The 25,394-nt window shown below is 35.5% G+C and overlaps 1 protein-coding gene across 2 annotated transcripts in view; it reads right to left on the minus strand.

Annotated features, from left to right (window-relative positions):
* Positions 1–25,394, minus strand: part of Rgs18 (regulator of G protein signaling 18) — a 70,251-nt gene that overhangs the window by 10,903 nt on the left and 33,954 nt on the right. Inside the window, exons 1-3 of one of the 2 annotated variants that reach the window (XM_060364416.1) lie at positions 6,717–7,051; positions 6,167–6,268; positions 4,761–4,822 (exon numbers count right to left, since the gene is read on the minus strand). In XM_060364416.1, coding sequence (XP_060220399.1) covers positions 4,761–4,822; positions 6,167–6,268; positions 6,717–6,835 — 283 coding nt within the window. In that variant the 5' untranslated portion in view covers positions 6,836–7,051. Of the gene's footprint in view, positions 1–4,760; positions 4,823–6,166; positions 6,269–6,716; positions 7,052–25,394 lie in introns of those variants that run through there. The other variant, XM_060364417.1, reaches the window with a different exon arrangement.

Below are 25,394 nucleotides of genomic sequence, written 5' to 3' on the forward strand. Positions count from 1 at the left end.
GTGTAAGAAGTATTGGCTTTCTCTAAATATATATGTGTGATATACATACAGAATATTTCTTTTGCATTATTTCATATAAAATATTCATGTTCCTAATGATAAGATTCACTTCTATAAAGGTGATCAATGCAATTTGAAATTAATGGCTATGAATGTCAGCTATTCTGTGACATTATTTTAGATACATGAATACATTTTGATTCACTAAACATATATGTTTACATTATAGTTTACATTATAATTCATTTTTGAACTTCAGATAAATTTCCAATAAACAAAGATTTAGAGTAAGTATATATGAACATTGTCACAGAAACAAATAAGGAGCAATCGTAATTGTTGAATTCTGTTGTGCCAAAATTTATAATATAAGTTTACCTCATTTAAATAAAAATTTATTTTAGAGCATATTTTTATTTATATTAGGTTTTGATGCACACACATTATTTTTATGTTTTCTACATTTAATTTTCCTACCAATAATACTTTACACTAATTGACATATAATAAAATTAACAAAACTGTTTTGACATATTAACAACAGTCCTTATCACATGCATATTTAATTGGTTCAACTTTGTTATGTATTTCAGTTTTTAAAATTAAACTTTGAATAAGAAAATCATCAAAACTGGGCTTTAGAGTTGGCTCAGAAGTTCATAGAACAGACAGTCCTTGCAGAGGACCCAGGTTCAGTTCCTAGCATCCACATGGAGGCTCACAGCCATATTTAACTTTAGTCCTTAAAAAAGGAGGCCCTATTCTTACAAGAGGTGTACGTACTTGCGCTCAGGCAGAACACTCATACACATAAATAATAAAATAAATCAATAAAAACAAACTTTAAAACAGTAATTATCCAAATGTCTCTTAGACTCTTTCTTTAAGATACAGGGATTTCTTTTTCTTTTTCTTTTCTTTTTTTCTTTTTTTTTACTCTAGTACCTGGTAACATGTTGCAACAAAGAAATGCTTTGTTTTTTTGTTTTGTTTTGTTTTTTATTTTTTTTTTAATTTTATTTTTTTTATCAGTTACATTTTATTAACTCTGTATTCCAGCTGTATCCAGCTCCCTCATTCCCTCCCAATCCCACCCTCCCTCTCTCATCTCCACCCTGCCCCTTTCTAAGTCCACTGATAGGGGGAGACCTCCTACCCATTCATCTGATCCTGTTTTATCAGGTATCTTCAGGACTGGCTGCAAAGCCCTCCTCTGTGGCCTAACAGGAAATGCTTTGTTTTTAATTTTCTAAATCCTTCAGACAATGTAAAGTTTCAAGCCTAGACTGCCTGCCCGCTTGGATCTTCACTTTCACTTTGTTGAGCTAGCGAATTTCTGTGAATCCTTTGAAACGGGGGTCAAAATGCCTATCCTGTGGCTCTATTGCTAAAACTACTACTTCCTGTTAGTCGACACTGGTGTTTATAGCTGCTTATTTTATGAAACAATGAATTCATATTTCCACTGCACCTTGTTTGATAAATAACCTAATTTCCTGTTTGACTAAATTTGATGCTTTATTACCTTTACACAGATATGCCATACTGAACTTGAGTAATCAACACATTTAGTCCAAAAGAACTTACATATAATTCGAGGATCGGGATCTTCCTTGAAATGTGTGTTTATGTGTGCATCTTGTTTGTTTGTTTGCTTGTTTTGCTTAGGATTGCTTTTTAACTATGTATACAATTTCCCTCTAACACACACACAGGGTCAAATTACTAGAAATGAACTGAGTTAAGTATTGTAGTCAAAAGTATTTTGTGTAATTATTTGAAGTTTCATACTTTAGTGTTACAATTATTGCAATGAAAAATAATTGAATCAGTAAAAGAATTCGAGTAGCATAATTTTTAAATTCATTATAATTACTTGGTATTTTGGCTATCCGAGGTGATTACTGACATACAGTTAGAGGAGTGGAGACTTTTTAAAATTCACATACTTTCTTATAATTTCGCCTGTGGTAGTCGGTACTTTGTTACTACTTCTACCACTGGGGAGAGAATGAGTGTCACATCCTGTCCAACCCATTTGTTTTTCAGTACTAGTAATGGGGAATTACAGAATGTGACGTGAGAACTACTCCACGTCCTAAGATTTCTTCACTTCGGATGAATAGAGTATGATGAAATTGCTATATAGCAATTTGTTAATTAGAGTAATAAATCCAGTTCAAGCATCACTTCTCATAGAAATTCCAACCCTCTTTGTTGTCTAGTTTATAACGTACTGGAAATAGAAAAGGATTGTTTTAATGTGATAATTACTATAATTCATTATAGCAGCAGTCACTAGTCTTTGTATAGTTGGCACTATTTATTGGTTTCCTAACACATCATGTCATTTAATACTTTATGAATCTGTTGTTTTGATAAATAAAAAGTCTGCAGTGTGGGAGATGAAATCCAATGTGATTATAGAATGAAATTAAGGTTATTCAACCATTTATGTTACAGAAACACCTCACACATAAAAGGGGTCTGTTCATAACTTCTATTTTAGTCTGTAAGAACTTAATATTTTTCAGTGCATATTACTTTAAGGCTCCACAGGTAAAACCATATATGGCTACTCCTAATATATTGTCATTCAATTATAAAAATTAATCTCACAATTTTAATTTATTTCCATTTATCTAGACTAAAGAATAGTATGTACAAAATGTTGGTTAAAAAAATCTAAAAACGTAACATTTTATAAGTTAAAATTATGAAGGAAATTTTATGTGAAGTAAAATATTGACAGCAAAAACTGAAGATGACCTTACACGCGTTGTTTAAGTTACAGAACTAACTTAGTTTAATCAATAGATGAATGGATAAGAAAATGTGAAATGCATTCATAATGAAATGTTTTGTATCCCCACAAGTAGGGTGCAGTTATCTAATGTATGACATTAAGGAGTAAAACGGGAAGATGCCGTGTCAGGCATTAAGACAGGCCCTTTACATAGAACATAACCAAGTTTATCTCGTAGAAGTAGAAGATAGAAGTAATCACATACTGATTAAACACTTAGAGTAGAACATACAGAATAGACAGGCTAAAAGGGTTACAAGGTAATAGAAGATACATAAAAGTTAGTAATTGAGTGTAAATTTAGTTCTGTTGGAAGAGAATGGCTTTTATGTTCTAACCTATAGTGCAGTGATGATTAACAATAATTTATTGTATAGATAAAAATATTGGATACAAATATTTTAATAGCTTGATCCAGAGTGTCATGGAACCCACACTGACTTCAAACCTACTACGTAAACAATGTTGTTCTTAAGTCTAATCCTCTGGGGAGGGGCATGGGAGATGAGGGAGGGAAGGTGGGGTTGGGAGGGGAAGGAGGAGGGGGCCACAGCTGGGATATAAAGTGAATAAAGTGTAATTAATTAAAAAATTTAAAAATCTGATCCTCTTTTGTCCAGCACAGAAGAAAGCATTTTTAAATGTTCCCAAAAAACAATAAAAATATTTGGCTTCATGTGCACACTATGAAATGAGAAAATAAAAGGGAAATTTCTTTTTCCTACTGATGAAAGATGTAGAATTTCTGATATTCTGCTCAAATTCCCCTGGACAGAGGAACATTTCTTCTAGCACCAGCTGAAGATGATAAGCCCACAGGATTTTGCCATGCCTGGGATGAAGTGGTGGACTGCCTGTTCTTAGAATGGTCTATGGAGAAGCATGGAAAACAGAGTGCTTCAAGGAGTAAGGTAAGATACACCATTAGCGTGTGGACAAAAACAAAACAAAACAAAACAAAACAAAACAAAACCAAAATCGCTGTGGCTGTGGACACCTGTGTATCTGGATATGGTAGTTTTACTTTCACAGATGAACAGTTAAGTAAAGAAAATAAACTCTGTGTTTTTCCATCAAGTAATAATTGCAAATTGTTGACTTTGAAACTTGAGAAAAATGAACTGAGTTCAGAAAAAAATAAATTAAAAGTTTGAAAGTAAGAGAAAAAAGAAAAAGAGTTTGAAAGGGGCAGACCAGAAAGCAAGAACCAGCTGCTTGCCTCTTATCCACACTTAGCTTGTTGAAGAATTAAGCCTGTTCTGATTCTGCTTTTTTCAGCCACAATGCTCAACATTAATACACTCCCGGATCTCAACTTCTCTACAAGATTCTGCACTATGCAGGCATATGACAAAAATTAGTGAAAATGTTAGGGCATGAAACTGAAAAAGAGGAACAAGGCCTCACGGGACTGTTTATAGGAAGGAAAGGGAAACAGGAAATGATCCAATTAAAATATCAAAAAAATGAAAAAAAAATTTTTAAAAACCGATCTCTGATAGAGCTAGCCATAGGAATTCATAAGAATTCTGATACAAAGCTATGCTCATGAGGGTTCCTTAAATATCTCTCAGAATAGCTACTTCATGTCTTTAATCACTAAGAAGAAAACAATGTGGACGATGTATTAAATACACATTTAATAAAACTGATTCTCTTTTAAATGTCAAGAAATTTAAAATTGAAATTAAAATGTTGTAGTGCTTAACTGGAAGAAAAGGAAAAGAAATAATAGAATGCACCAATAAAAAATAATTCTGAATAAGTAGGAAAATTAAAAATACATCTTCCTTTAGCCTGCCTACCCTTTTCCTTAGTTACCTCTGTTGACTAGAATTTGGACTACTGACAAGTACTGATATACAAATCTGATGACTATTTGCCTTTTATCATTGCAGGTATCTAAGCTTAATATTTTGTTAAAACATGAAGGTTTGGTGAAAATACCACTAACCTCTATGAGAAAGCAGTTTGTCAAATGATTCAGCCCATTTCACTGCTTCTTCAGGGCAGACTCTGTGCAGAAAAAAAAAAAGAAAAGTTTGATGATGGAGTGAGCAGACTTTTGACTTCTGAGTCCCTGCTGTGACTGTGGCCTGAACGCTCCACCGGTACTCTGTAAGCTACCCTTTTAGTTTTATAAGCCTAAGTCAAAATGATTTTCAACATTACTCAAGTTTTTTTTTTTTTTTAATTTCCTCATTGAACAAAGTGTCACAATTGTTTTAGTTGTTAAGTAAAAGTAATCATGTATTAAGTTAAAAGTACAAGAGAAATTACATTTAAAAAAAAATCAACAAATAAGAAAGCACAAACAGGATCTTTCAAAGTCCTCTCACCAAATAAAGAGGCAATTTCCTTGAACCTGTAACCACAATGTGCTGGTGTTTTCTTATGCATAAAGTTTGATAAAGTTTCAAGAGGGGTAAGAAAAAGTGCATTCTTGATATGATTGAGGATATTGATAAAGCACAGAGTAGAATATTTTTATATCTTTAACTAGGCATATTCAAAATTTGAATAGCTGTAAGCTGAGAGATGAGGCTACTTTTAGGTTTTTGAGTTAAGGAAATGCTAACCAAATTACAAAATTTGCCCTATTTGTCTTTCCTTGCTGTTTGCCATAACATATTAAGAAAAAGAAATCTTCTCAGGAAAGAGATTCATAACTTCTCATGGCAAATGTATAGTAAACAACTTAATATTTTAAACAATATTAAGAATATTAATATTAAGTATATCAGTACTTAATATTAATATTAATATTAATATTAAGTATATCAGTACTTGTCAGTAGTCCAAATTCTAGTCAACAGAGGTAACTAAGGAAAAGGGTAGGCAGGCTAAAGGAAGATGTATTTTTAATTTTCCTACTTATTCAGAATTATTTTTTATTGGTGCATTCTATTATTTCTTTTCCTTTTCTTCCAGTTAAGCACTACAACATTTTAATTTCAATTTTAAATTTCTTGACATTTAAAAGAGAATCAGTTTTATTAAATGTGTATTTAATACATCGTCCACATTGTTTTCTTCTTAGAAAACAATATTAAACAATATTAAGTTGTTTAATATTTTAAACAACTTAATATTTCATCAATTTATGGGCCACAAAGTATATTATTTTAAATGTACAGGTTTAACATTTATGAGAGAAAAAAATTAAAAGATCTTGTAATAATTTGATTTATGAATGTGGTTGAATGCTGTGGGTTTTCTTAGTTTGGGGAATATAAAATTTTGAATTATGTTCATGTTACTATGTAATTTCTAATAGCATATCGATTCTTACTTTCTTCTTCCTTAATCATTAATTACAGAATCAGAAAACAACCCTCTCAAGAAATTGATGGTCCCCACCTTGTTTCTTTGGCGAAGAGGGCAGATTTACTGGTGTTAGTTTCTCCGTGGAATTCAGGCCTCTGCAGAAGAAGACTTAATCTATTTCTTTTCTCTTTAGCTCTGTAAAAGCAATAATACATTCAGGACAATCTCTGATGTCCCAGAAGTCCTATTTAACCTCCTAAATACATTTGCAATTGATAAACACACATTCACCACTCAAAAAAATATCTTTCTTTACTTACCAGCTGTAGTTAAACAGTAAATAGAGGAATTAGCATACAGTGCCCATGCACAATTCTTCACTTCAACAACAAACAAGTATTTGAGCTTCTATTTTATTAATTATTATTTTAATGCTTTGATGTAGCTAAAATTGTTGACCTTTAAAGAATGAAACTACATTAGACTCAACATTTATTTCCAATAATAAAAAAAGCTTCCCCCACTGTTTGCAGCACTACAATCAATATATTTTCAACAGAGTATTTAAGCGGTGAGAGCTAACAGATACTGATCAATCATGGTTCATAAAATACAAAGTTGACTTGAATATCTTCAATTTTACCTCATTTTGGCCTCGATACTTGTTTCTTCTTTTCCTGACCCATGTATTAGTTTGAAAAAAGTTTTCTCTTTTGATTCACACATATTTAATTGAGAAAAGACAACCATTGACATTTTCATATTCTGTCGCGAAGATCAAGAGATGTCAGATTTACTTAGTCCTTCTCTCTTCCACTGATGAATGCTTTTTCATAGTTAAACATAGTGAATAAAATAGTATCTCGAGTCTTTCCACTGGGCTTACAAAGGAGAAAAGACCAGGAAAGAAAGCGATGAGCTGTGTTTCTGCCTCTGCAACGTAGAAATGAGGAACTCAAGAGTGGTCCTGTACTGAGTTGTTAAAGGAAATGATACCACACATTCTCACAACCGCTTTTGTCCGTCAAGATAAAGACCAGTATTACCACAGCACAACTTCCCTTTCAAGCTTGCTGAGAGAGAAGTCAGTGTGAACGGTGCTGTCATTCACCGTAGGACCTAATATGTCTTGTGGCAAGGCATTATCAAACATTAGCAGCTCATTTTTGCTCTCTTTAAAACCATAACTTTATTTAGTTTATAGTTAATTGACTTAAATTACATTTGTTCACATAACTCAGTGTAGTGTTGATTAATTACATTAGCTTAATATATTGCATCAATAAGGCAATAGATCACCATTTACGAATGAAAGGAAGAATAGAACTCACATAATTGAATACATTTAAAGCCATCAGTTCATAAAATGATCAAAGACAAATTGGAATTATTTGGATGAGTATGTAAAATGAGCTGAGAAAAGTAATATGGAAAATTTAACACTGTATTTTTATTTTATAATATAATTTATTTCCTTCAAAGTTGACTTTTATTATTAAAATGTTCTTAATGAAATGTGTCAACTAATAATGATACTTTGTATGTTGGGATATATTATATCCTTAATACAATAGAAAATTAGGTAACCCAAATTGATTTAAAAATTGACTTTTTTTTAATTTTTAATTTTTACAATTTGTTCATTTTATATCCTGATTGTAGCCCCCCTTCATCTCCTCCTGGTCCCACCCTTCCTCCCTCTTTCCTCCTATCCCCTTCCCCTATTCCACTGAAAGAGGGAGACCTCCTTTCCTTGTCAAATCTCATCAGGACTGCCTGGATCCTCTTCCTCTGTAGCCTAGATGATCAAAGAGCAGGCAAATGAATTCATAACAGAGATATCCACTACCTCTTACTCAGGAATCTACATGGAGAGTGAGCTGTGAATGGGCTACATCTGAGAAAGGGGTCTATATCCTCTTCATGCAGGGTCCTGGCTTCTTGAATAAGTCTCTGCAGGACCCTTGGGCCCAGATATTTTGGCTCTGTTGGTCTTCTTGTCTGTGTCCTTCTATGCCTCCATTCTTCTGAAAGACTACTTGTGCTCTGCCAAAGACTGACTGTAAGTCGCAGCATCTGCTACCATCCCATGTTGGATGGAGCCTTTCAGAAGACCTCTATGGTAGGCTCTGTCCTGTTCCCTCTCTTCCACTGTTTTTAGTGTATATCCTGATTGCAATTCTAAATGAGATTTAAGCATTCTCCCTAGAGTCCTTATTGTTTAGCTTCTTTAGATCTGTAAATTTAGTATGGTTATCCTATATTATATAGCTAATATTGCTTATAAATAAGTCTATACTATATGTGTCTTACTGCTGCTGGGTTACCTCACTCAGGTTGAACTTTTCTACTTCCATCCATTTGCCTGCAAATGTCATAAATTCCTTGTTTTAAATAGCTTTATGTATCCATTCTTCTGTTGAGGGACATGTAGCGTTTTACTATTTTTTTTCAGATTCTGGCTATTTTGAATGAAACTGTTATGAATATAGTTGAACAAGTATCCTAGTAAAATGATTATCTTTCAGCTATATACCCAGGAGTGGTTTACCTGGGTCTTGAGGTAGTGCTTTTCCCAATTTCCTGAGATTGCACCAGATTGATACAGGACGTGTATGTGCAAGGTTACATTCCCACCAGCAATGGAGGAAGGTTCTCCTTTCTCCATATCCTCTCCAGCATGTGTTGTCACTGGAGATTTTTTCTTTTTTTAAACTTAATTATTTGTTTAATTACAATTTAGTCACTTTGTATCACATCTGTAGCCCTCTCCATTGTCCTCTCCTAATTCCATCCTCTCTCCTTCATCTCCTCTCAAATCCACTGATAGAGAAGGTCCTACTCCCATTCCATTTGATCCTAGCCAATTAGGTCTCATCAGGACTGGCTGCATTGTCTTCCTCTGTGGCCTGATAAGGCTACTACCCTATCAGGGGGAGGTGATCAAAGAGCCAGCCACTGAGTTCATGTCAGAAACAGTCCCTGTTCCCATTACTAGGGTACCCACTTGGACATGGAGCTGCCATAGGCTATATCTGTACAGGGGTTCTAAGTAATATCCATGAATGGTCCTTGGTTGGAATATCAGTCTCAGAAAAGACCCCTCTGCCCAGATATTTTGGTTCTGTTGCTCTCCTTGTGGAGCTCCTGTCCTCTCCAGGACTCACTATCTCCCCCTTTCCTTATAAGATTCCCTGCACTCTGACCAAAGTTTGGTTATGAGTCTCAGCATCTGCTTTGATACAGTGCTGGGTAGAGTCTTTGAGAGGCCTTCTGTGGTAGGCTCCTCTCCTGTTTCCTGTTTTCTCATTTTTCCAATGTCCATCCTGTTTGTTTTCCTAGGTGAGGACTGATCACCTTACCCAGGGTCGTTCTACTTGCTTAGTTTCTTTAGGTGTACAGATTTTAGTATGTTTATCCTATATTGAATGCCTAATATCCACTTATAAGTGAGTATATACCGTGTGTGGTTTTCTGCTTCTGGGATACCTCACTCAGGATGATCTTTTCTAGTTCCCACCATTTGCCTGCAAATTTCATGATTTCCTTGTTTTTAATTGCTGAGTAGTATTTCATTGTGTAAAAGTACCACAATTTCTGTGTCCATTTCTCCGTTGATGGTCATCTGGTTTCTTCCCAGGTTCTGGCCATTACAAATAAAGAAGCTATGAACATGGTTGAGAAAATGTCCTTATTGTATATTTGAACATCTTTTGGATATATGCCTAGGAGTGCTATAGCTGGATCTTGAGGAAGCGCTATTCCTAATCGTCTGAGAAAGTGCCAGATTGATTCCAACGTGCTTGTACATGTTTACATTCCCACCAGCAATGGAGGTGGGTTCCCCCTTTCTCCACATCTTCTCCAGCATGTATTATCACTTGAGTTTTTGGTCTTAGCCATTCTGATGTGTGTAAGGTGAAATCTCAGGGTCGTTTTGATTTGCATTTCCCTGACGACTAAGGATGTTGAGGATCTCTTTAACTGTTTCTCTGCCATTCTATATTCCTCTACAGAGAATTCTCTGTTTTGCTCTGTACCCCATTTTAAATTGGACTGCTTGATTTGTTGTTTTTTAACTTCTTTAGTTCTTTATATATTCTGGATATCAGCCCTCTGTCAGATATAGGGTTGGTGTGTGTATATGTGTCTGTGTGGGCATGCATGCATGCATGCACACATGATAGATATGAATTGTGTGGATGATAAGATCTCCACCATCTGGTAGAATCTTGAGAGAGAGAAAAAAATTGTAGTTATAATGGCAAGTTCATTACTTCAAAAGCAGATGTGTATTGACTATGTGTGGAAGAGTGGAGCCAGAGCTGGTGTGGTAAAAATGTGAGTGCTAAGTGTTGACTCTACCTAGTCCACTCCCTTTTATAAATAGTCAGTTGTCTTCTAAATGGTTGTTAGAAAGAATAAAGAATAGCCATTTTTTTTCTAATTTGCACATGTTTCTTTTTCCTGCTTTCTTTATTCCTTCATATAGATAAGAGTTTCCATCTGGCATTTCATTCTAAAGACTCTTTTTGAACGTTTTCCTTACATAATGTCTAGTGATTCCACATTTTCTCAGATTCAGAATTTCTAAAGCTCTTTGTATGTCTGTATTGTGGGGTGACCAAATTGAGCTATTTAACATATGCATTATCATGCAAGCTTTTATTTCAGGAACTAAAACTATGTAAAATCTATTCTTTTATCAAATTTTTATATATAAAATTGGTGAAAACACATGTCTTTTCATCATTTTTATTTAGGGAGGGAGTAATTTCTCAGGATAGAATGGATTTTTTTCTTCAGTACTATTAAAGATGTTACATGTTTGTCCTTTATGTGATTTGTATAATAATTCATGTTGTAGATATATTTTGTTCTTATATGTTCTTTTCAATTATTTTAAATATTTGTTTTAGAAAATTATTTGAAAACAAATAGTCAATTTAAAATTACTTAGGAGTTAATTTTGTGAATCTTATATTAAGCAAAATGAGTTAATTTGAGCATCAGTAAGTTTAATAAGTATATCAAAAGAGAATTGTCTATTAGGGTAGCTTACATAAATAATCTATTTTCATAAAAATTAGTTAATTCTCAGGGAAAGTATTGTACATTCTCCATTAGCTGACTCTATCAGTTAAAAATACAGTGATCAGAAAGAAATGTTCTCATAAAAGTGTCCTTAAATACAAATAGAATGGACAAATAGTATTAGAAACTTACTGGTTTTAATTCCAACAAATTTGTTTTCCAAAGTTATTAAGCTTTCTTAATTGCTACAGTCACTAGGAAATATTTAGGCATTGTAATGTCTCTATAACCCTATTATTTACTACCTATAGCTCACTAAAGAACCAAAATTTGATTCAGATTAAGTCTCTGGACCCATTCATCAGCTATCAGTAGCAAAGTAGAATAAATGAGAATACTGAACTGTCAGTAGGATGAACTGTCCATAGTCTCTAAGACTTAGACTGTGGGGTACACTTCAGTCCAGTCATCCAGTCCTTCAACAAGAATGGGTGGGAAAGGAAGGTAACAGAAATAAACAGAACTCCTGGCTATCTCTGTGGATTTAACGAAAGCTGTGTCTGTAATCCAAAATTGTCTTTGCAATTAAAAGATAGACTATTCCCTAACAAATATTACCTGAAAGTTTAAATTCTATATTTTTTTCTGTGAAATCTATCTTCAGTTATGGAACAATTAGTCAAATTTAGCACAATATATTTTAACAATCTGGTTTGAAAGTTAATTCTGTCAAAAGCAGTAAGAAAGGAAACTTAAAAGGAAACCATTTACTAAGAGATAATCAGGTTTCCTTTTGAACAATTATTTTAATACTATTCCCATTTGTAATAATCCAAATACTTTCCAGCCCTGAACAACAGCGAAAACATTGAATTTCACTTGGCCTTCCATAATATGCCCTGCCTTAAATAACAGATAGAATTATGACATTTTCTGATTTTTAAAAATCAACGTTGCTACTGCTTTCACTAGTACAAATACCTCCATAACTCAAATAGAAACAAAATTATTGACATTATTACAAACATCAAAACACTTTTAACATCACACAGTGAGCATGTTAAGTTGACATTTAATAAGGAACTTCAGACAGAGAAGCAGAAAAACACATATGATCATGTACTTGTATACATCTTTGGGAGCCAAGAGCGAAGAGAGTCCTCTCCCTACAGATTTAAATAGGTAGAAAGACCAGTAGAATCTATTCAACAGTGGGAGTTTCTTGGTTGAAGATTTCCATTGTTAGAAATGAGGAAACTTCAGGGCTGAATACACCCTTTGGTAAAGCTAACACAAAATGTTTTCAATAGTCTCCCTACGCTGAAGATGCAGAAGTGGAAATGACCACTGTGTTCATTCAAGCATGTTTCTGCCCATTCCCTAAAGTCAAAGATAAATGAATTTTCATGGGGTGGTACCTACACATCTGCTTAACTTCAATCTGTCTCTTCTATCCCTTTAGCTCCACGAAAACATTATTCTTTACTTTTATATTATGAGTGATTTTTATTTTGTAAAGCATAGTTTTTATTCTGTCACAAACAGTTTTTGAAGTCTTTGAAAAGAGGAAATTATTACTGAGCATTCTATTGAAGACATTTTACCCTTTCACTGCTTTTTAGGTATTAGACAATTCTAGAAATTGTTAAATATGTGCAAGCTTATTTACATCAATGCAGATTTATTTAATGAAAGTGCATTTCATTGCTGTCTTAGGAATACTGATGAATTTTGTGACATTAATAGATCCATTTCAGAAATCTAATGACTAATATGCATTTCTATTGAGACTCTCTTTGCAACTTTACATAACATCTTACTTATTGCCTCATCTGGTTATTTAAAATTGTAGCTATATATTTTATTTACATGTATAGAAGAGTTACGGCTTTACCTACTAAAGTGTTAAATAATAATAACTGAAATTGTCATTCTGGATTGTTTATTATTTTACTTATTTGGAGACAATGATTAATTTTTAAGCTGTAATTTTGATATCTACATATCTTTTTTCCAAAGCCATTCATTTGCTTAGCTAGACAAAACTGAGTGATGACCTGTGCTAGTTTTATTCCATGTTGTTCTAATAAAAATTCTCAGAGAAAAACAGCTTAAGGAAGAAAGGGCTTGTTGGTTCACAATTTCAGGTTACAATCCACCATTTCAAGAAATGGGATGGGAACTTGAAGGTCACATTTATAGAGTGTACAGAGAGAATGAAAGCATGCATACATACACACAACTCACTTCCTTTTTTCTTTATATATTCCATGATTCAAACAAAGGAGTGGTGTTGTTTCCATTTAGGCTGGGTCTTCCCTCATTAGCTAGCTAATAAGGACAACCCCCAACAGATATACCACAAGCCAACTTTAGACAATCAGTCATTGAGTCTCTCTTCCCAGATGACTTTGTGTCAAGTTGAAAATTAAATCCTTCACAATAACATCTTCATGCTCCAAAGACCTGTGTACTCCAGTTAGTGAGAGCTCAAAAGTATATAAGACAGAGTAAAATAAAATCTTACAATATTTGGGAATTAGTATGAGAAAATCACATATTTGAAGGATATTGCTTTATTTGTAGTGTGATAGTTTCTTTTCTTTCAATTTTGGTATTATAATTACTTCATCCTACACTCTTTTTCCTTCCTCCAAATCATCTATACCTTTTCTTGCTCTTTTTCAATTTTATGCCTCTATTTTTTTTAAACATTAATGTATTTGTGTGTATATACATACATATTCCTAAGCACAATCTTCCCAGTCTGAGTAACATTACTCATATATTTACATTCTCAGGGAAGAGCATTTGGTAGTGGAGTGCTGGTTTCTCCTCCCTGGAGACTGTTTATCCTACTTTCAGGATTGCTTGGTTGCTTACACTTTTTGTGTGCAGGTTTGTGGCCTACTGTGCTTTTACATCATCCACTTTAGCATATCTAATGTTGTTCCTGTCAGCTCACGTTCAGATAGTCATGCTGGTGACACTTTACAGGTGTATCTTCTGACTTCATCAGAAGACAGTCTCACAGCAAACTTTCTGATCTCCTGCTCTTACAGTCTTGCTGCCTCTGCTTCCATAGTCTTCGCTGAGCCTGAGGTGTGATAGCGTTTGTTGATGTGCCCAGTGGGAATGGCTTCACAACAGCGCATTTTGAGTGTTTGAAGTTTTCTGTAATGGTCTGCTGCAAAGAGAAGTTTCTTTGATGAAGGGTGGAGAGTACACTTACCTGTTTAGAATATTGTTAAGGATTATGGAGCTTTAAGAAAATGGTAGTTTTAAGTTCTCCGTCATCCATGATTTCATATCTGGAGAGGATAGTTTTTTTAATTCCCTCCATCCTTTGCAAGCTCCTATGACTCCTCTTTTGCACCATAAAATCTAGTCCTCAGGGAGGACACATTCAGCTCAGTTACAGCTCAAGGGTCTCTAGGCCCTGTGTCTAAAGTGTATAGTGTCTTCATATTTGGGAGGTATCCAAGGTCAGTAGCAATACTCGGGAATGTTTTGAGAGTCTCTTGAACAACCATTATTAATATCTCAAAAAAGTGCTTCTCATGCCTGATATTATCGGTTTGTTTTGTGGTCTTTGTCATTTACGTGGAACATTGCCAGCCAAGATGAGAAAAGTTTGTTTAAACTATATGCGTATATTTATTAAATTGTAACTTCACACAGCCTAGAACCATCTGTGAAGTGCACCTCAGGAGATGATTCTGTAGATCGAGTCTCCCTACAATTCTGTGTATAGGAGATTGTCTTAAATAATGTAGCCTGAAGACACAACCTGAAAGTAGGTAGCATTATTCTCTTGTTCAAAATTCTGGATGAAATGAAAGCACAAACATACTCATTTCTCTCTGTTCTTGACTACAAATGTGATGTGTCTAGCTGCTTTGAGCTCTGGCCATTTTTCTTTAACCTCCTTTACATGAGAGACTTTGTCCAGGAAATGTGAAATAAAATAAATCTTTTCCACTCAATTTTTTTTCCAATATATCTTATTCCAACAACAGAAATGAAATGCGGGCAATAATATTCATTATATTCCATATTCCTAGAGGCTCTGAACTTCAAGATAAAGATTCCTGGAACTCAGGATCTGGTGAGAACCTTCTTCTAAAAGTTTGTCTTTCAATGTCCTCATGTGGTTAAACCATTAAGAGCTCCTTAGTCCTTTTTCGTTAGATCACTGTGATTACCTTGCAGCATGACAAAGGCCCACGTGAAAATAATAGCATCATGTTAAGCACTAAGTTTGGATCTAAGGATTTGAAGTGACAATATTCAATTGCTTCTATAAGTCTGTACATGTACTTCTGTATTGTTTTGAAAAACTATGACAGAGGGTTGTATAATCAGGAACACTGTGTCTTTACTGAGAATTCACTTTTTTCTAATTTGAAAATTAAAGCTTTACTGTTCTTATATGTATTTCAAGATTATTTTAAAGTTCGTTCTCAGATTTAGTTTTCATAGTTATTTAAAACTTTAAGAATAAACATCTAAAAGAACTTTCTTCTAGTTGTATAGTCTAATTTTGAAGATTATTATATATTTTAATTATTTTATTTTATAAAATGTTTGTATATGTGAAGTTTAGAAAATGTATTAGTTACAGATTATTTATAAGTATAAACATATATTTTGGCTTTCGGGTTTTTGCTCCAGTAAGAGTTGGGAAGACCAATGTTTTCTTCCAGAAGCTCTATTTTCTTAGGTGTCAAATTGAGGTGGTTGAATAAATACTGGTCTAATTTCATTTTTCTGCTGTGGTCATCTAGTTGTTACTGCACAGTTTGTTTAAGATGTTGTCTTAACAGGAGCTCAATGGCAGGCTCTTTGACTCCCCACACCCCAAAGGAGGAGCAGTCTTGCTAGGTCACAGAGGAGGACTTTGTAGCCAGCCCTGAAGATACCTGATAAAACAGGGCCAGATGAAAGGGGGCCAGTCCTCCCCAATCCGTGGACTTGGAAAGGGGCAGGGAGAAGCTGAGGGAGGGAGGGTGGGATTGGGAGGGAATAAGGGAGAGGGATACAGCTGGGATACAGAGTTAATAAAATGTAACTAATAATAATAAACAATAAAAAAATTTAAAAAATGTCTTAATTTACCTGCAAATTTCATGATTTCCTCATTTTTGATTGCTGAATAGTACTCCAATGTGTAAAAGTATCACAATTTCTGTATCTATTCCTCAAATGAGGGACATCTGGGTTGTTTCCAGGTTCTGGCTATTACAAATAAAGATGCTACAAACATGGTTGAGCATGTCCTTGTGTACTTGAGCCTCTTTTGGATATATGCCTAGGAGAGGTATAGTTGGGTCTTGAGGAAGCACTATTCCTAATTGTCTGAGAAAGCATCAGATTGATTTCCAAAGTGGTTGTACAAGTTTCCATTTCCACCAGCGATGGAGGAGGGTTCCCCTTTCTCCACAACCTCTCTAGCATGTGTTGTCACTTGAGTTTTTGATCTTAGCCATTTTGATGGGTGTAAGGTGAAATCTTAGGGTTGTTTTGATTTGCATTTCTCTGATGGCTAAGGATGTTGAGCATTTCTTTAAGTGTTTCTCTGCCATTCTGTATTCTTCTACTGAGAATTCTCTGTTTAGCTCTGTTCCCCATTTTTTAATCAGATTGCTTGATTTCGTGCTTTTTAAGTTCTTTAGTTCTTTATATATTCTGGATATCAGCCCTCTGTCAGATGTAGGGTTGGTGAAGATCCATTCCCAGTCTGTAGGCTGTCGTTTTGTTTTGATGATGGTGTCCTTTGCTTTACAGAGCTTTTCAGCTTCATGAGCTCCCATTTATTGGTTGTTGCTCTTAGAGTCTGTGTTGTTGGAAAGACACACATGGTATATACTCACTTGTACAGACCTATAAGATAGGATAAACATACTGAAATCTATACACCTAAAGAAGTTAAACAAGAAAGAGGACCCAGAGTATGATGATCAGTCCTTACTTAGAAAGACAAATGGGATGGACATTGGAAGTAGGAGCAAACAAGTAACAGGACAGGAACCTACCACAGAGGGCCTCTGAAAGACTCTATCTAGCAATGTATCAAAGCAGGTATTAAGATTCATAACCAAACCTCGACAGAGTGCAAGGGAATAAAAAAAAGGGGAGGGGAGTTAACATGACCTGGAGAGGACAGGAGTTCCACAAGGACCCAATATATCTGGGCACAGGGGTCTTTTATGAGACTGTTTCTCCAAACAAGGACCATGTATGGATGCAACCTAGAGCCTCTGCTCAGATGTAGTCCTTGGTAGCTCAGTATCCAAATGGGTACCCTAATAAGGGGAACCGGGACTGTTTCTGACATGAACTCAATGGTGGGCTCTTTGACCTCCCAACCCCCCCCCCCCAGGGAAGAGCAGCCCTGATAGGCCACAGAGGAGGATTTTACAGCCAATCCTGAAGACACCTGATAAGCCAGTATCAAATGGAAGGGGAGGAGGTTCTCCCTATCAGTGGACTTGGAAAGGGGCAGCAAGGAGATGAGGGTGGGAGGATGGGATTGGGAGGGAGAGGGAGTGGGATACAGCAGGGATACAAAGTTAACAAACTATAACTAATATTAAAAAAATAAAAAGTATTTTAAAAAGGGTAATGCTGTGGGAAGTATCACTCAGACTTCATTCATAGCATGGTTGTCTCTGGTACTTTGGTCTGAGAGTGAAAAAGGAAGATTTAGTGAGAATAGCAATGTGCCTCCCTAGACCTTGAAGATGACTACAGACAAAAATAACAAATAGTGAAACAGCAAGCAAAGAACAAGTGGGAAAAAAAATCTGAACTTTTAAAGCTCTTAAATGGAAAATATTTGTTAACTGATTGGAGACTGTATCTACTGCTAAATAAAAGGACTAGAAAAAAAAAAAAGAGCAAGCCACTGAGTTCATGCCAGACAGCCACTGCTGCCCTTACTAGGGAACCCACTTGGAAACTGAGCAGGGGATCTAGGAAAAAAAAAAGATGTCTTTTCTGCAGTCAAGGTTTTTAGCATCTTTGTCAAATAACAGATATCTGTAGTTATGAGTACTTATGTTTGGGTCTTCAATTTTATTTCCTTGGTTGATATGTCTGATTTTATGCTGGTACCATATAGTTTTCATCACTGCAGCTTGTTTATTTGTTTATTTATTTATTTCAACTTATTTGCTTTGTATCCCAGCTATAGCCCCCTCCACCTCCTTCCGGTCCTACCCAACCTCTTTCTTTTCCCCCTATGCCCCTTCCCTAGTCCACTGATAAAGGAGGACCTCCTCCCCTTCTGTTTGACCTTAGCCCATCAAGTCTCATCAGGGCTGGCTGTATCATCTTCCTCTGTAACCTGACAAGGCTGCACCTCCCAGGGGGAGGTGATCAAAGATCAGGCCACTGAGTTCATACCAGACAGCCACTGCTGCCCTTACTAGGGAACCCACTTGGAAACTGAGCAGGGGATCTAGGCCCTCTCCATGCATGGTCCTTGTTTGAAGTATAGGTCTTCTGCAGGACCCCCTGGTCCCAGGTTTTTTGTCTCTGTTGGTCTCCTTTTGCAGTTCCTTTCCCCTCCTGGTCTTTTTGTCTCCCTTTTCTCCAATAAGGTTTCCTGCACAAAATGACAGCCTACAGATTGAGAAAAGATCTTCACCAACCCTACATCTGACAGAGAACTAATATCAAGAATATATAAAGAACTCAAGAAGTTAAACACAAACAAAACAAGTAATCCAATTTTAAAATGGGGTATGGAGCTGAACAGAGAATTCTCAATAGAGGAATATTGAATGACAGAGAAACACTAAAAGAAATGGTCCAAGTCCTTAGTCATCTGAGAAATGCAAATCAAAACGAACCTGAGATTGCACTTCACACCCATCAGAATGGCTAAGATCAAAAACTCAAGTGACTTTGCTTTGAAAACACTGCTAGTTAGAGTCTTTCAGATGCGCTCAGTAGACTCCTGTCATACGTTCAATGCACATCCCATCTGTCTTTCTAAACGAGGATTGATCATCTTGCCCCATGTCCATTCAATTGATTATCTTTTTTAGGTGTATAGATTTCATTATGTTTATCATATCTTATAGGTCTATATAAGTGAGTATATACCATGTTTGTCTTTCTCCTTCTGGGATATTTCACTCAGAATGATCTTTTCTAGATCCCACCATTTGCCTGCAAATTTCATGATTTCCTCCTTTTTGATTGCTGAGTAGTATTCCATTGTGTAAAAATACCACAATTTCTGTACCCATTCCTCCGTTGATGGACATCTCAAAGCAAAGACTCATGACCAAACCTTTGGCAGAGTACAGGGAAACATAAGAAAGAAGGGGAGTTAGTCCGATGGGGAAAGGATAGGAGCTCCACAAGGACCAAATATATCTGGGCACAGGGTCTTTTCTGAGACTGACATTCAACCAAAGACCATGTATGTATATAACCTAGAACCCCCACTCAGATGTAGCCTGTGGTAGCTCAGTAACCAATTGGTTTCCCAAAGTGAGGGGAACAAGGACTATTTCTAACAGGAACTCAATGACTGGCTCTTTGGCCTTCCCACCCCCGGAAGGGAGGAGCAGTCCTGTTAGGCCACAGAGGAGGGCTTTGCAGCCAGTCCTGAAGATACCTGATAAAACAGGATCAGATGAATGGGGAGGAGGTCCCCCCCTATCAGTGGACTTGGAAAGGGACACGTGGAGATGAGGGAGGGAGGGAGGGACGAGGAGGGAATGAGGGATCGGGACACGGCTGGGATACAGAGTTAATAAAATGTAACTGATAAGAAAAAAATAAAATAAAAAAAAAAAAAACTCAAGTGACAATACATGATGAGAGTTAGTGAAGAAAGGGGAACACTCCTCCATTGCTGGTGGAAATGTAACCTTGTACAACTACTTTGGAAAACAATCTGTAGCTTTCTCAGAAAATTAGGATTAGTGCTACCTCAAGATCCAGCTATACAGCTTTCTTTTGAAATATGGAATAGCAATTCTTCCAATATTTTTCTTTTTGCCTAGGATTTCTGTAGGTCTCTCAAGTCTTCTATGATTCAATGTGAATTTTAGGATACTTTATACTATCTCTGTGGAGAATGTTATGGGCATTTTTTTTATTAGTATTGCATAGAATTTGTGCATGGTTTGGGTAGAGTGGTTGTTTTAACGATAATAATTCTACCAATCTATGAACACAACATGTCTTTCTATAGTTCAGTATATTTATTATCTTTCCACAGATATTTTCAGTTTTCATTGCAGAAGTGTTTTGCTTCCTTGGTTAGGTTTACTGTCCTTGACACTACTGTGTGAATGTGTCTGTGATCTTCTTTGTAGTTTGTTTGTTGTTGGTGTTCCAAAAGGCTCCTGATTTTCCTAAGTTGATTGTGTACCCTGCCTGTTTGTTGAAATTATTTACTGTTTCCTGAAAATTTTGGTAAAATTTTTGGTGTCTCTTATGTGTAATATCATATCACCCAAAAATAGGGATGATTTAACTTTTGCTTTTCCAAGTGTATCCCTTTAATCTCTTTCTCTTATTGATCCATCTAGTGTTCCAATCTTAGAGTGAAAAGGACTGACGATACTGGACATCCCTGTATCTTTCCCAAATTTAAAGGAACCGATTCAAGTTTTTCTCCATTTAGCATAAAGCTGGCTGTGTGTTTTTGACATATAGCCTTTATTGTGTGGAGGTATATTCCTTCTAGTCTTATTTTATCTAGAAAGCTTATCATGAAAGAATTTTGGATTTTGACAAAGGTGTTTTTTCAGTCTATTGAGATGATCTCAAAAGTTTTGTCTTTCAGCTCATTTTTATGATCTAGTTTATTTATTAACATACATATGTTGAACAATCTTTGTGGTTTTGGCACAAAAGCAATTTTATTGTGATGATCTTCTTGATATATGCTTGTGTTTGGTTTGTTACTATTTTATTGGTTATTTTTGCTCATCAGGTGTATTGATCTATAGTTGTTTATTTTTATTTTTAAAATGTCTATGTGATGTGGTTTTTGGAGTAATAGTGGCTTCATATAATGGGGTTGGGAGTAATTGCTATTTCTATTTCTTTAGAAACTGGGTGCAGTTAGTTTGTAGTTTTTCTTTGAAAGTTCTGCTGTAGATCCATATGGACTTTGGCATTTTCAGTCAGGAGACTTTATTTCTGTTCATTCTCCTCTTATGCTCTGTGTCTGTTTATGTTGTTGCCAACTTCTTTATTTTTTTTAACTAAGGAAGTTGTTATGAATTAAGAAATTCATCCACTTCTTTGAGATTTTCCAATTTAGTAGGATACAGGTATTAAAAGTATTCTCACATTACATACACTTTTTATATTTTTGTCTATTTTAATATCTTCCTGATCCTGTTCAGCGAGTCAGTGTGGGTCATGGACTTCCTCTTGTGGTATGGGCCTCAGATTAGACCATTCATTGGTTGACCACTCCCATAAGCTCTGAGCCATCGTTTTCTCAACACATCTTGAAGGCAGGGCAGGTTATGGGTTACAGATTTTTGTGGCTGAGTTGGTCTCCCAGTCCCACTGTTGACAGCCTAGCCTGGTTACAGAAGAGGCTCCATATCTCTTACATGCCTATTCTTACTGCATCTTGTTATTCTGTGCTCTTTTCTTTAGTTTGTCTGTTTACCTAGTTTACATTAAAAAAGAATCAGCTCTCAAGTTCATTGATGTTTTTGTATTGTTTCTTTGTTTCTATTTTATTAATTTCTGCTTTAAATTTTACCATTTTGTGCCATCTACTAGGTTTGGGTTTGTTTTCCAAATTATTTATTATTATTATTATTATTATTATTATTTGTTTTGTTGAGACAGGGTATTTCTGTGTAGTCTTGGCTGTCTTGGACTCACTTTGTAGAAGAGTCTGGCCTCAAACTCACAGCAATGTGCCTGCCTCTGCCTTGCTGAGTGACGGGATTAAAGGGGCATTCCACCATGCCTGGCCATTTTCTACATTCTTAAACTGCATCATTAAGTCTTTTGTTTGTGTCTCTTATGATTTTAATGTAGGCACTCAATGCTATAAATTTCCTTTGTACGACTGCTATTAATCTTTCCTATAGTTTTGTTGTGTTGTTTTTTATTATGTTTTGTTTAAATCATTTATCCTTTAATAATGATTTGCTTAATCTTCATTAGTTTATATGCTTATAACTTTTTTATTTTTTTTAGTATTTTTTTGGTCAATTTTACTGGTAAATTTGAATACATGATGTTATTTTAATTTTTTATTGTTTATAGAGGTTTGATTTGCCTCCAGCAATGGAACTTTAGAGCAAGAATATATATGCCAAGGAATTAAAGTCAACAATTTAGATCTGAGACCATAAAACTGAAAATTTTCTGTATAATGTAGGAAACAATAAAGTGAGTGAAAAAGAAATCTACATGGAAGAGACTAAATAAACAAGACTCTCTAAGTCAACACAAGCAAAGCTCATATGAACTCACAGAAACTGAAACAACACGCAGCACGTAGGTTCATGTGTGCACTAGGTCCTCTGTACTTTTAATAAGCCTTCCAGTTGAGCATTTTCATGGGATTCCCAAGCGTGTGACCAGCTGTGTCTGTGACTCTTGTGCTTTCCCGAGCTCTGGCCCTTCTGTTTGTGCGTCTTGCACTACTTCGATGTGATGGTTTTCATTTTATCTTAATATATTTTATTTTGTTATATTAAAAAATGAGTGAATGTTAACCTAGCCACCACAGTAAAGATTAATAAATGAAACTGTCATTTATGCCTGCTGAACAAGAGAAAATCAGTTTTCTCCAATGGAATGATCCTAGGTATATCAACCACTCCAGGGACAGTTTCAGGGTAAGGCATAGTTGATCAACAAATAACGGAATCCATTGGTTTTTTTGTTTGTTTGTTTTGGGGTTTTGTTGGTGGTGTGTGTGTGTGTGTGTGTGTGTGTGTGTGTGTGTGTGCATCTATTTGGTTTTGACGTTATTTGTTAGTTTATTTTAAGTATGTATTTTGTTTTATAGTTTGGAAGTATTGGTTTTTGTTTGTTTGTTTGAGAAAGAACTTAAAATTGGTTGTGTAGGGACGAGGAGAGGATCTTGAAGAGACAGGGAAAGGAAAGAATATAATCAAAATATATTGAAATTTAAAACTGTTTTAAAAAATAAGAATATACTAAAAATGCCTGAAATATATTTACCATACATAATAAGTAGGTAAAGTCAAATTAAAACAACTTTAGATTTTATATTACTTCAGTTAACATGGTTAAGGTAAAAAAAGAACTAACAAGAAATTTTGGCAAGGTAGTGTGAAAGACAAAACTCTCATTCATTGTTGGAGCTAATGCAAATTGGTGCACTGGGAAATTCTCAAAGAGTTAAATTTAAAACTATCATATAAACTAGCTGTATATGTAGTGTAATATACCTAAAACACTCAATATTGTATTCTGTTGGAGTGACCCACAAATATTGCACTTTCTGGTTATGAAAAGGTTGATTCTAATTGTTATTTAAAGCTGGCAATAACCAGCTGGCAGGATCTGTAAAAGTAACTTCCTCACCTCCTGTCAAAAGTAAGGCAAACTGCTCTGAGGTAGGTGGCTTTTTGAATTATAAAGAGCTTGCAGGCAGTCGCTGGGGCAGGAAGTATGCTGGGAAAAACACAGGTACAGGATGTGCATGGATGGAGGCAGAAGAAAAATGGAAGAATGGAACAGAGAGGTGTGGATGGAATGGAGCAGAAAGGTGTGCAGTGAGACCTGTGTGGGGAGACAGAGTGCCTGAGAAGTTGGGTTAAGTTAGTAGCTGGCTGTGAAACTGCCCTGGCAAAGAGCCAACACCTTTAAACTGTATAGATATGTCTGTTTTCTTTGCTTCTTTCATTCTTTTTAAACTTAAATTTATTTATTTATTATTTATTCACTTTACACCTTGACCATAGCCCACTCCCCCTCTCTGCCAAGTCCCACCCTCCCTTTTCCCCTTCTCCTCCTCTAGTTCTCAGAAAGAGGGCTTCTTCCTCCCCTACCAACTGACTCCAGTTTATCAAGTTTCATCAACGCTGCATGCATCCTCTTCCTTTGTGCCTTGGCAAGGCTGGCCTGCCAGTGGGAAGTGATCAAAGAGCAGGCAACAGAGTCCATGTCAGAGACTGCTTTTGTTCCCCTTACTAGGGAACTTATGTGTAGACTGAGCTGCCTAAGGCTCATCTGCACAAGGTCCTCTCCATGCATGGTCCTTGGTTGATGTATCAGTCTCTGCAGTCCCCCCGGGGCCCAGTTTTGTTGACTCTGTTGGTCTTTTTGTGGAGCTCCTTTCCAGTCTTAATTAAACCTCAAGACCCACAATAGTATTCATCAAATACTTGCTCAATAATCTTCATTCCTGCCCTATTCACAGTATCCTGGAAATGAAAACAACCTAAATGTCCTTCAAAAGATAAATGGATAGTGGAAAATGTGGTACGTATACACAATAAAATACTACTCAGCTGTAAAAAAACAAAACAAAACAAAACAAATGAAATCATAAAATTTGCAGGTTAATTGATGGATCTAAAATGTTATTTGAGTAGGTAAGTGAGAGCCAGAAAGACAAAGTGTCTCATGTTTTCTCTCAACTCTGCTTTCTGGTTCCAGATCCTCTGATGCCAGGATATAACATAGATTAACCAGAGACACCAGAAAGTTTAAAAGACTATAGTTAAGGAGGTGAGTTGAGAAGTTAATGGCAGAATACAGATGGGTATGAAACAGGGAATGAAATAACAAGGAGGGGTACTCCAAAAAGAAGGAGGGAGGGAGGTCAGTATAAAAGCAAGGGAGAGATGAGGTACAAATATAACACCAAGGTTGCTTAATAAAGCCTTAAGGAATTGGGATATTTTATATTTACCTAAAAGTATAATCAACACAAACATATATATGCATATGACATATAAATATATATATACATACTATATATGTACATATATATACATATACACACACACACACACACACACACACACATATATATATATATACACATAGTTACAGAAGAGTAACAAAAGCCTCACTAGTGGACATGAGAAACTTCATTTTTAATTGTTTGTCAGGGTAGTCCAAGTGACTCCCCAAACAATATATATTATTGATATAGCCCTTGGTTACCTTTTAGGACAATAAAGTCAGCTGTTTCAAGCTATGACTAACATGAAATTCTATCTCTTGCTGTTTAGCTTCTTTGGTTCCATAAAATACAATGGGACCTATCAATGGAAGGGTACCATCAAACAATCTTACGCAGCTT

Source organism: Meriones unguiculatus, chromosome 11 (genome assembly GCF_030254825.1).
Source record: "Meriones unguiculatus strain TT.TT164.6M chromosome 11, Bangor_MerUng_6.1, whole genome shotgun sequence".
NCBI lineage: Eukaryota > Metazoa > Chordata > Mammalia > Rodentia > Muridae > Meriones > Meriones unguiculatus.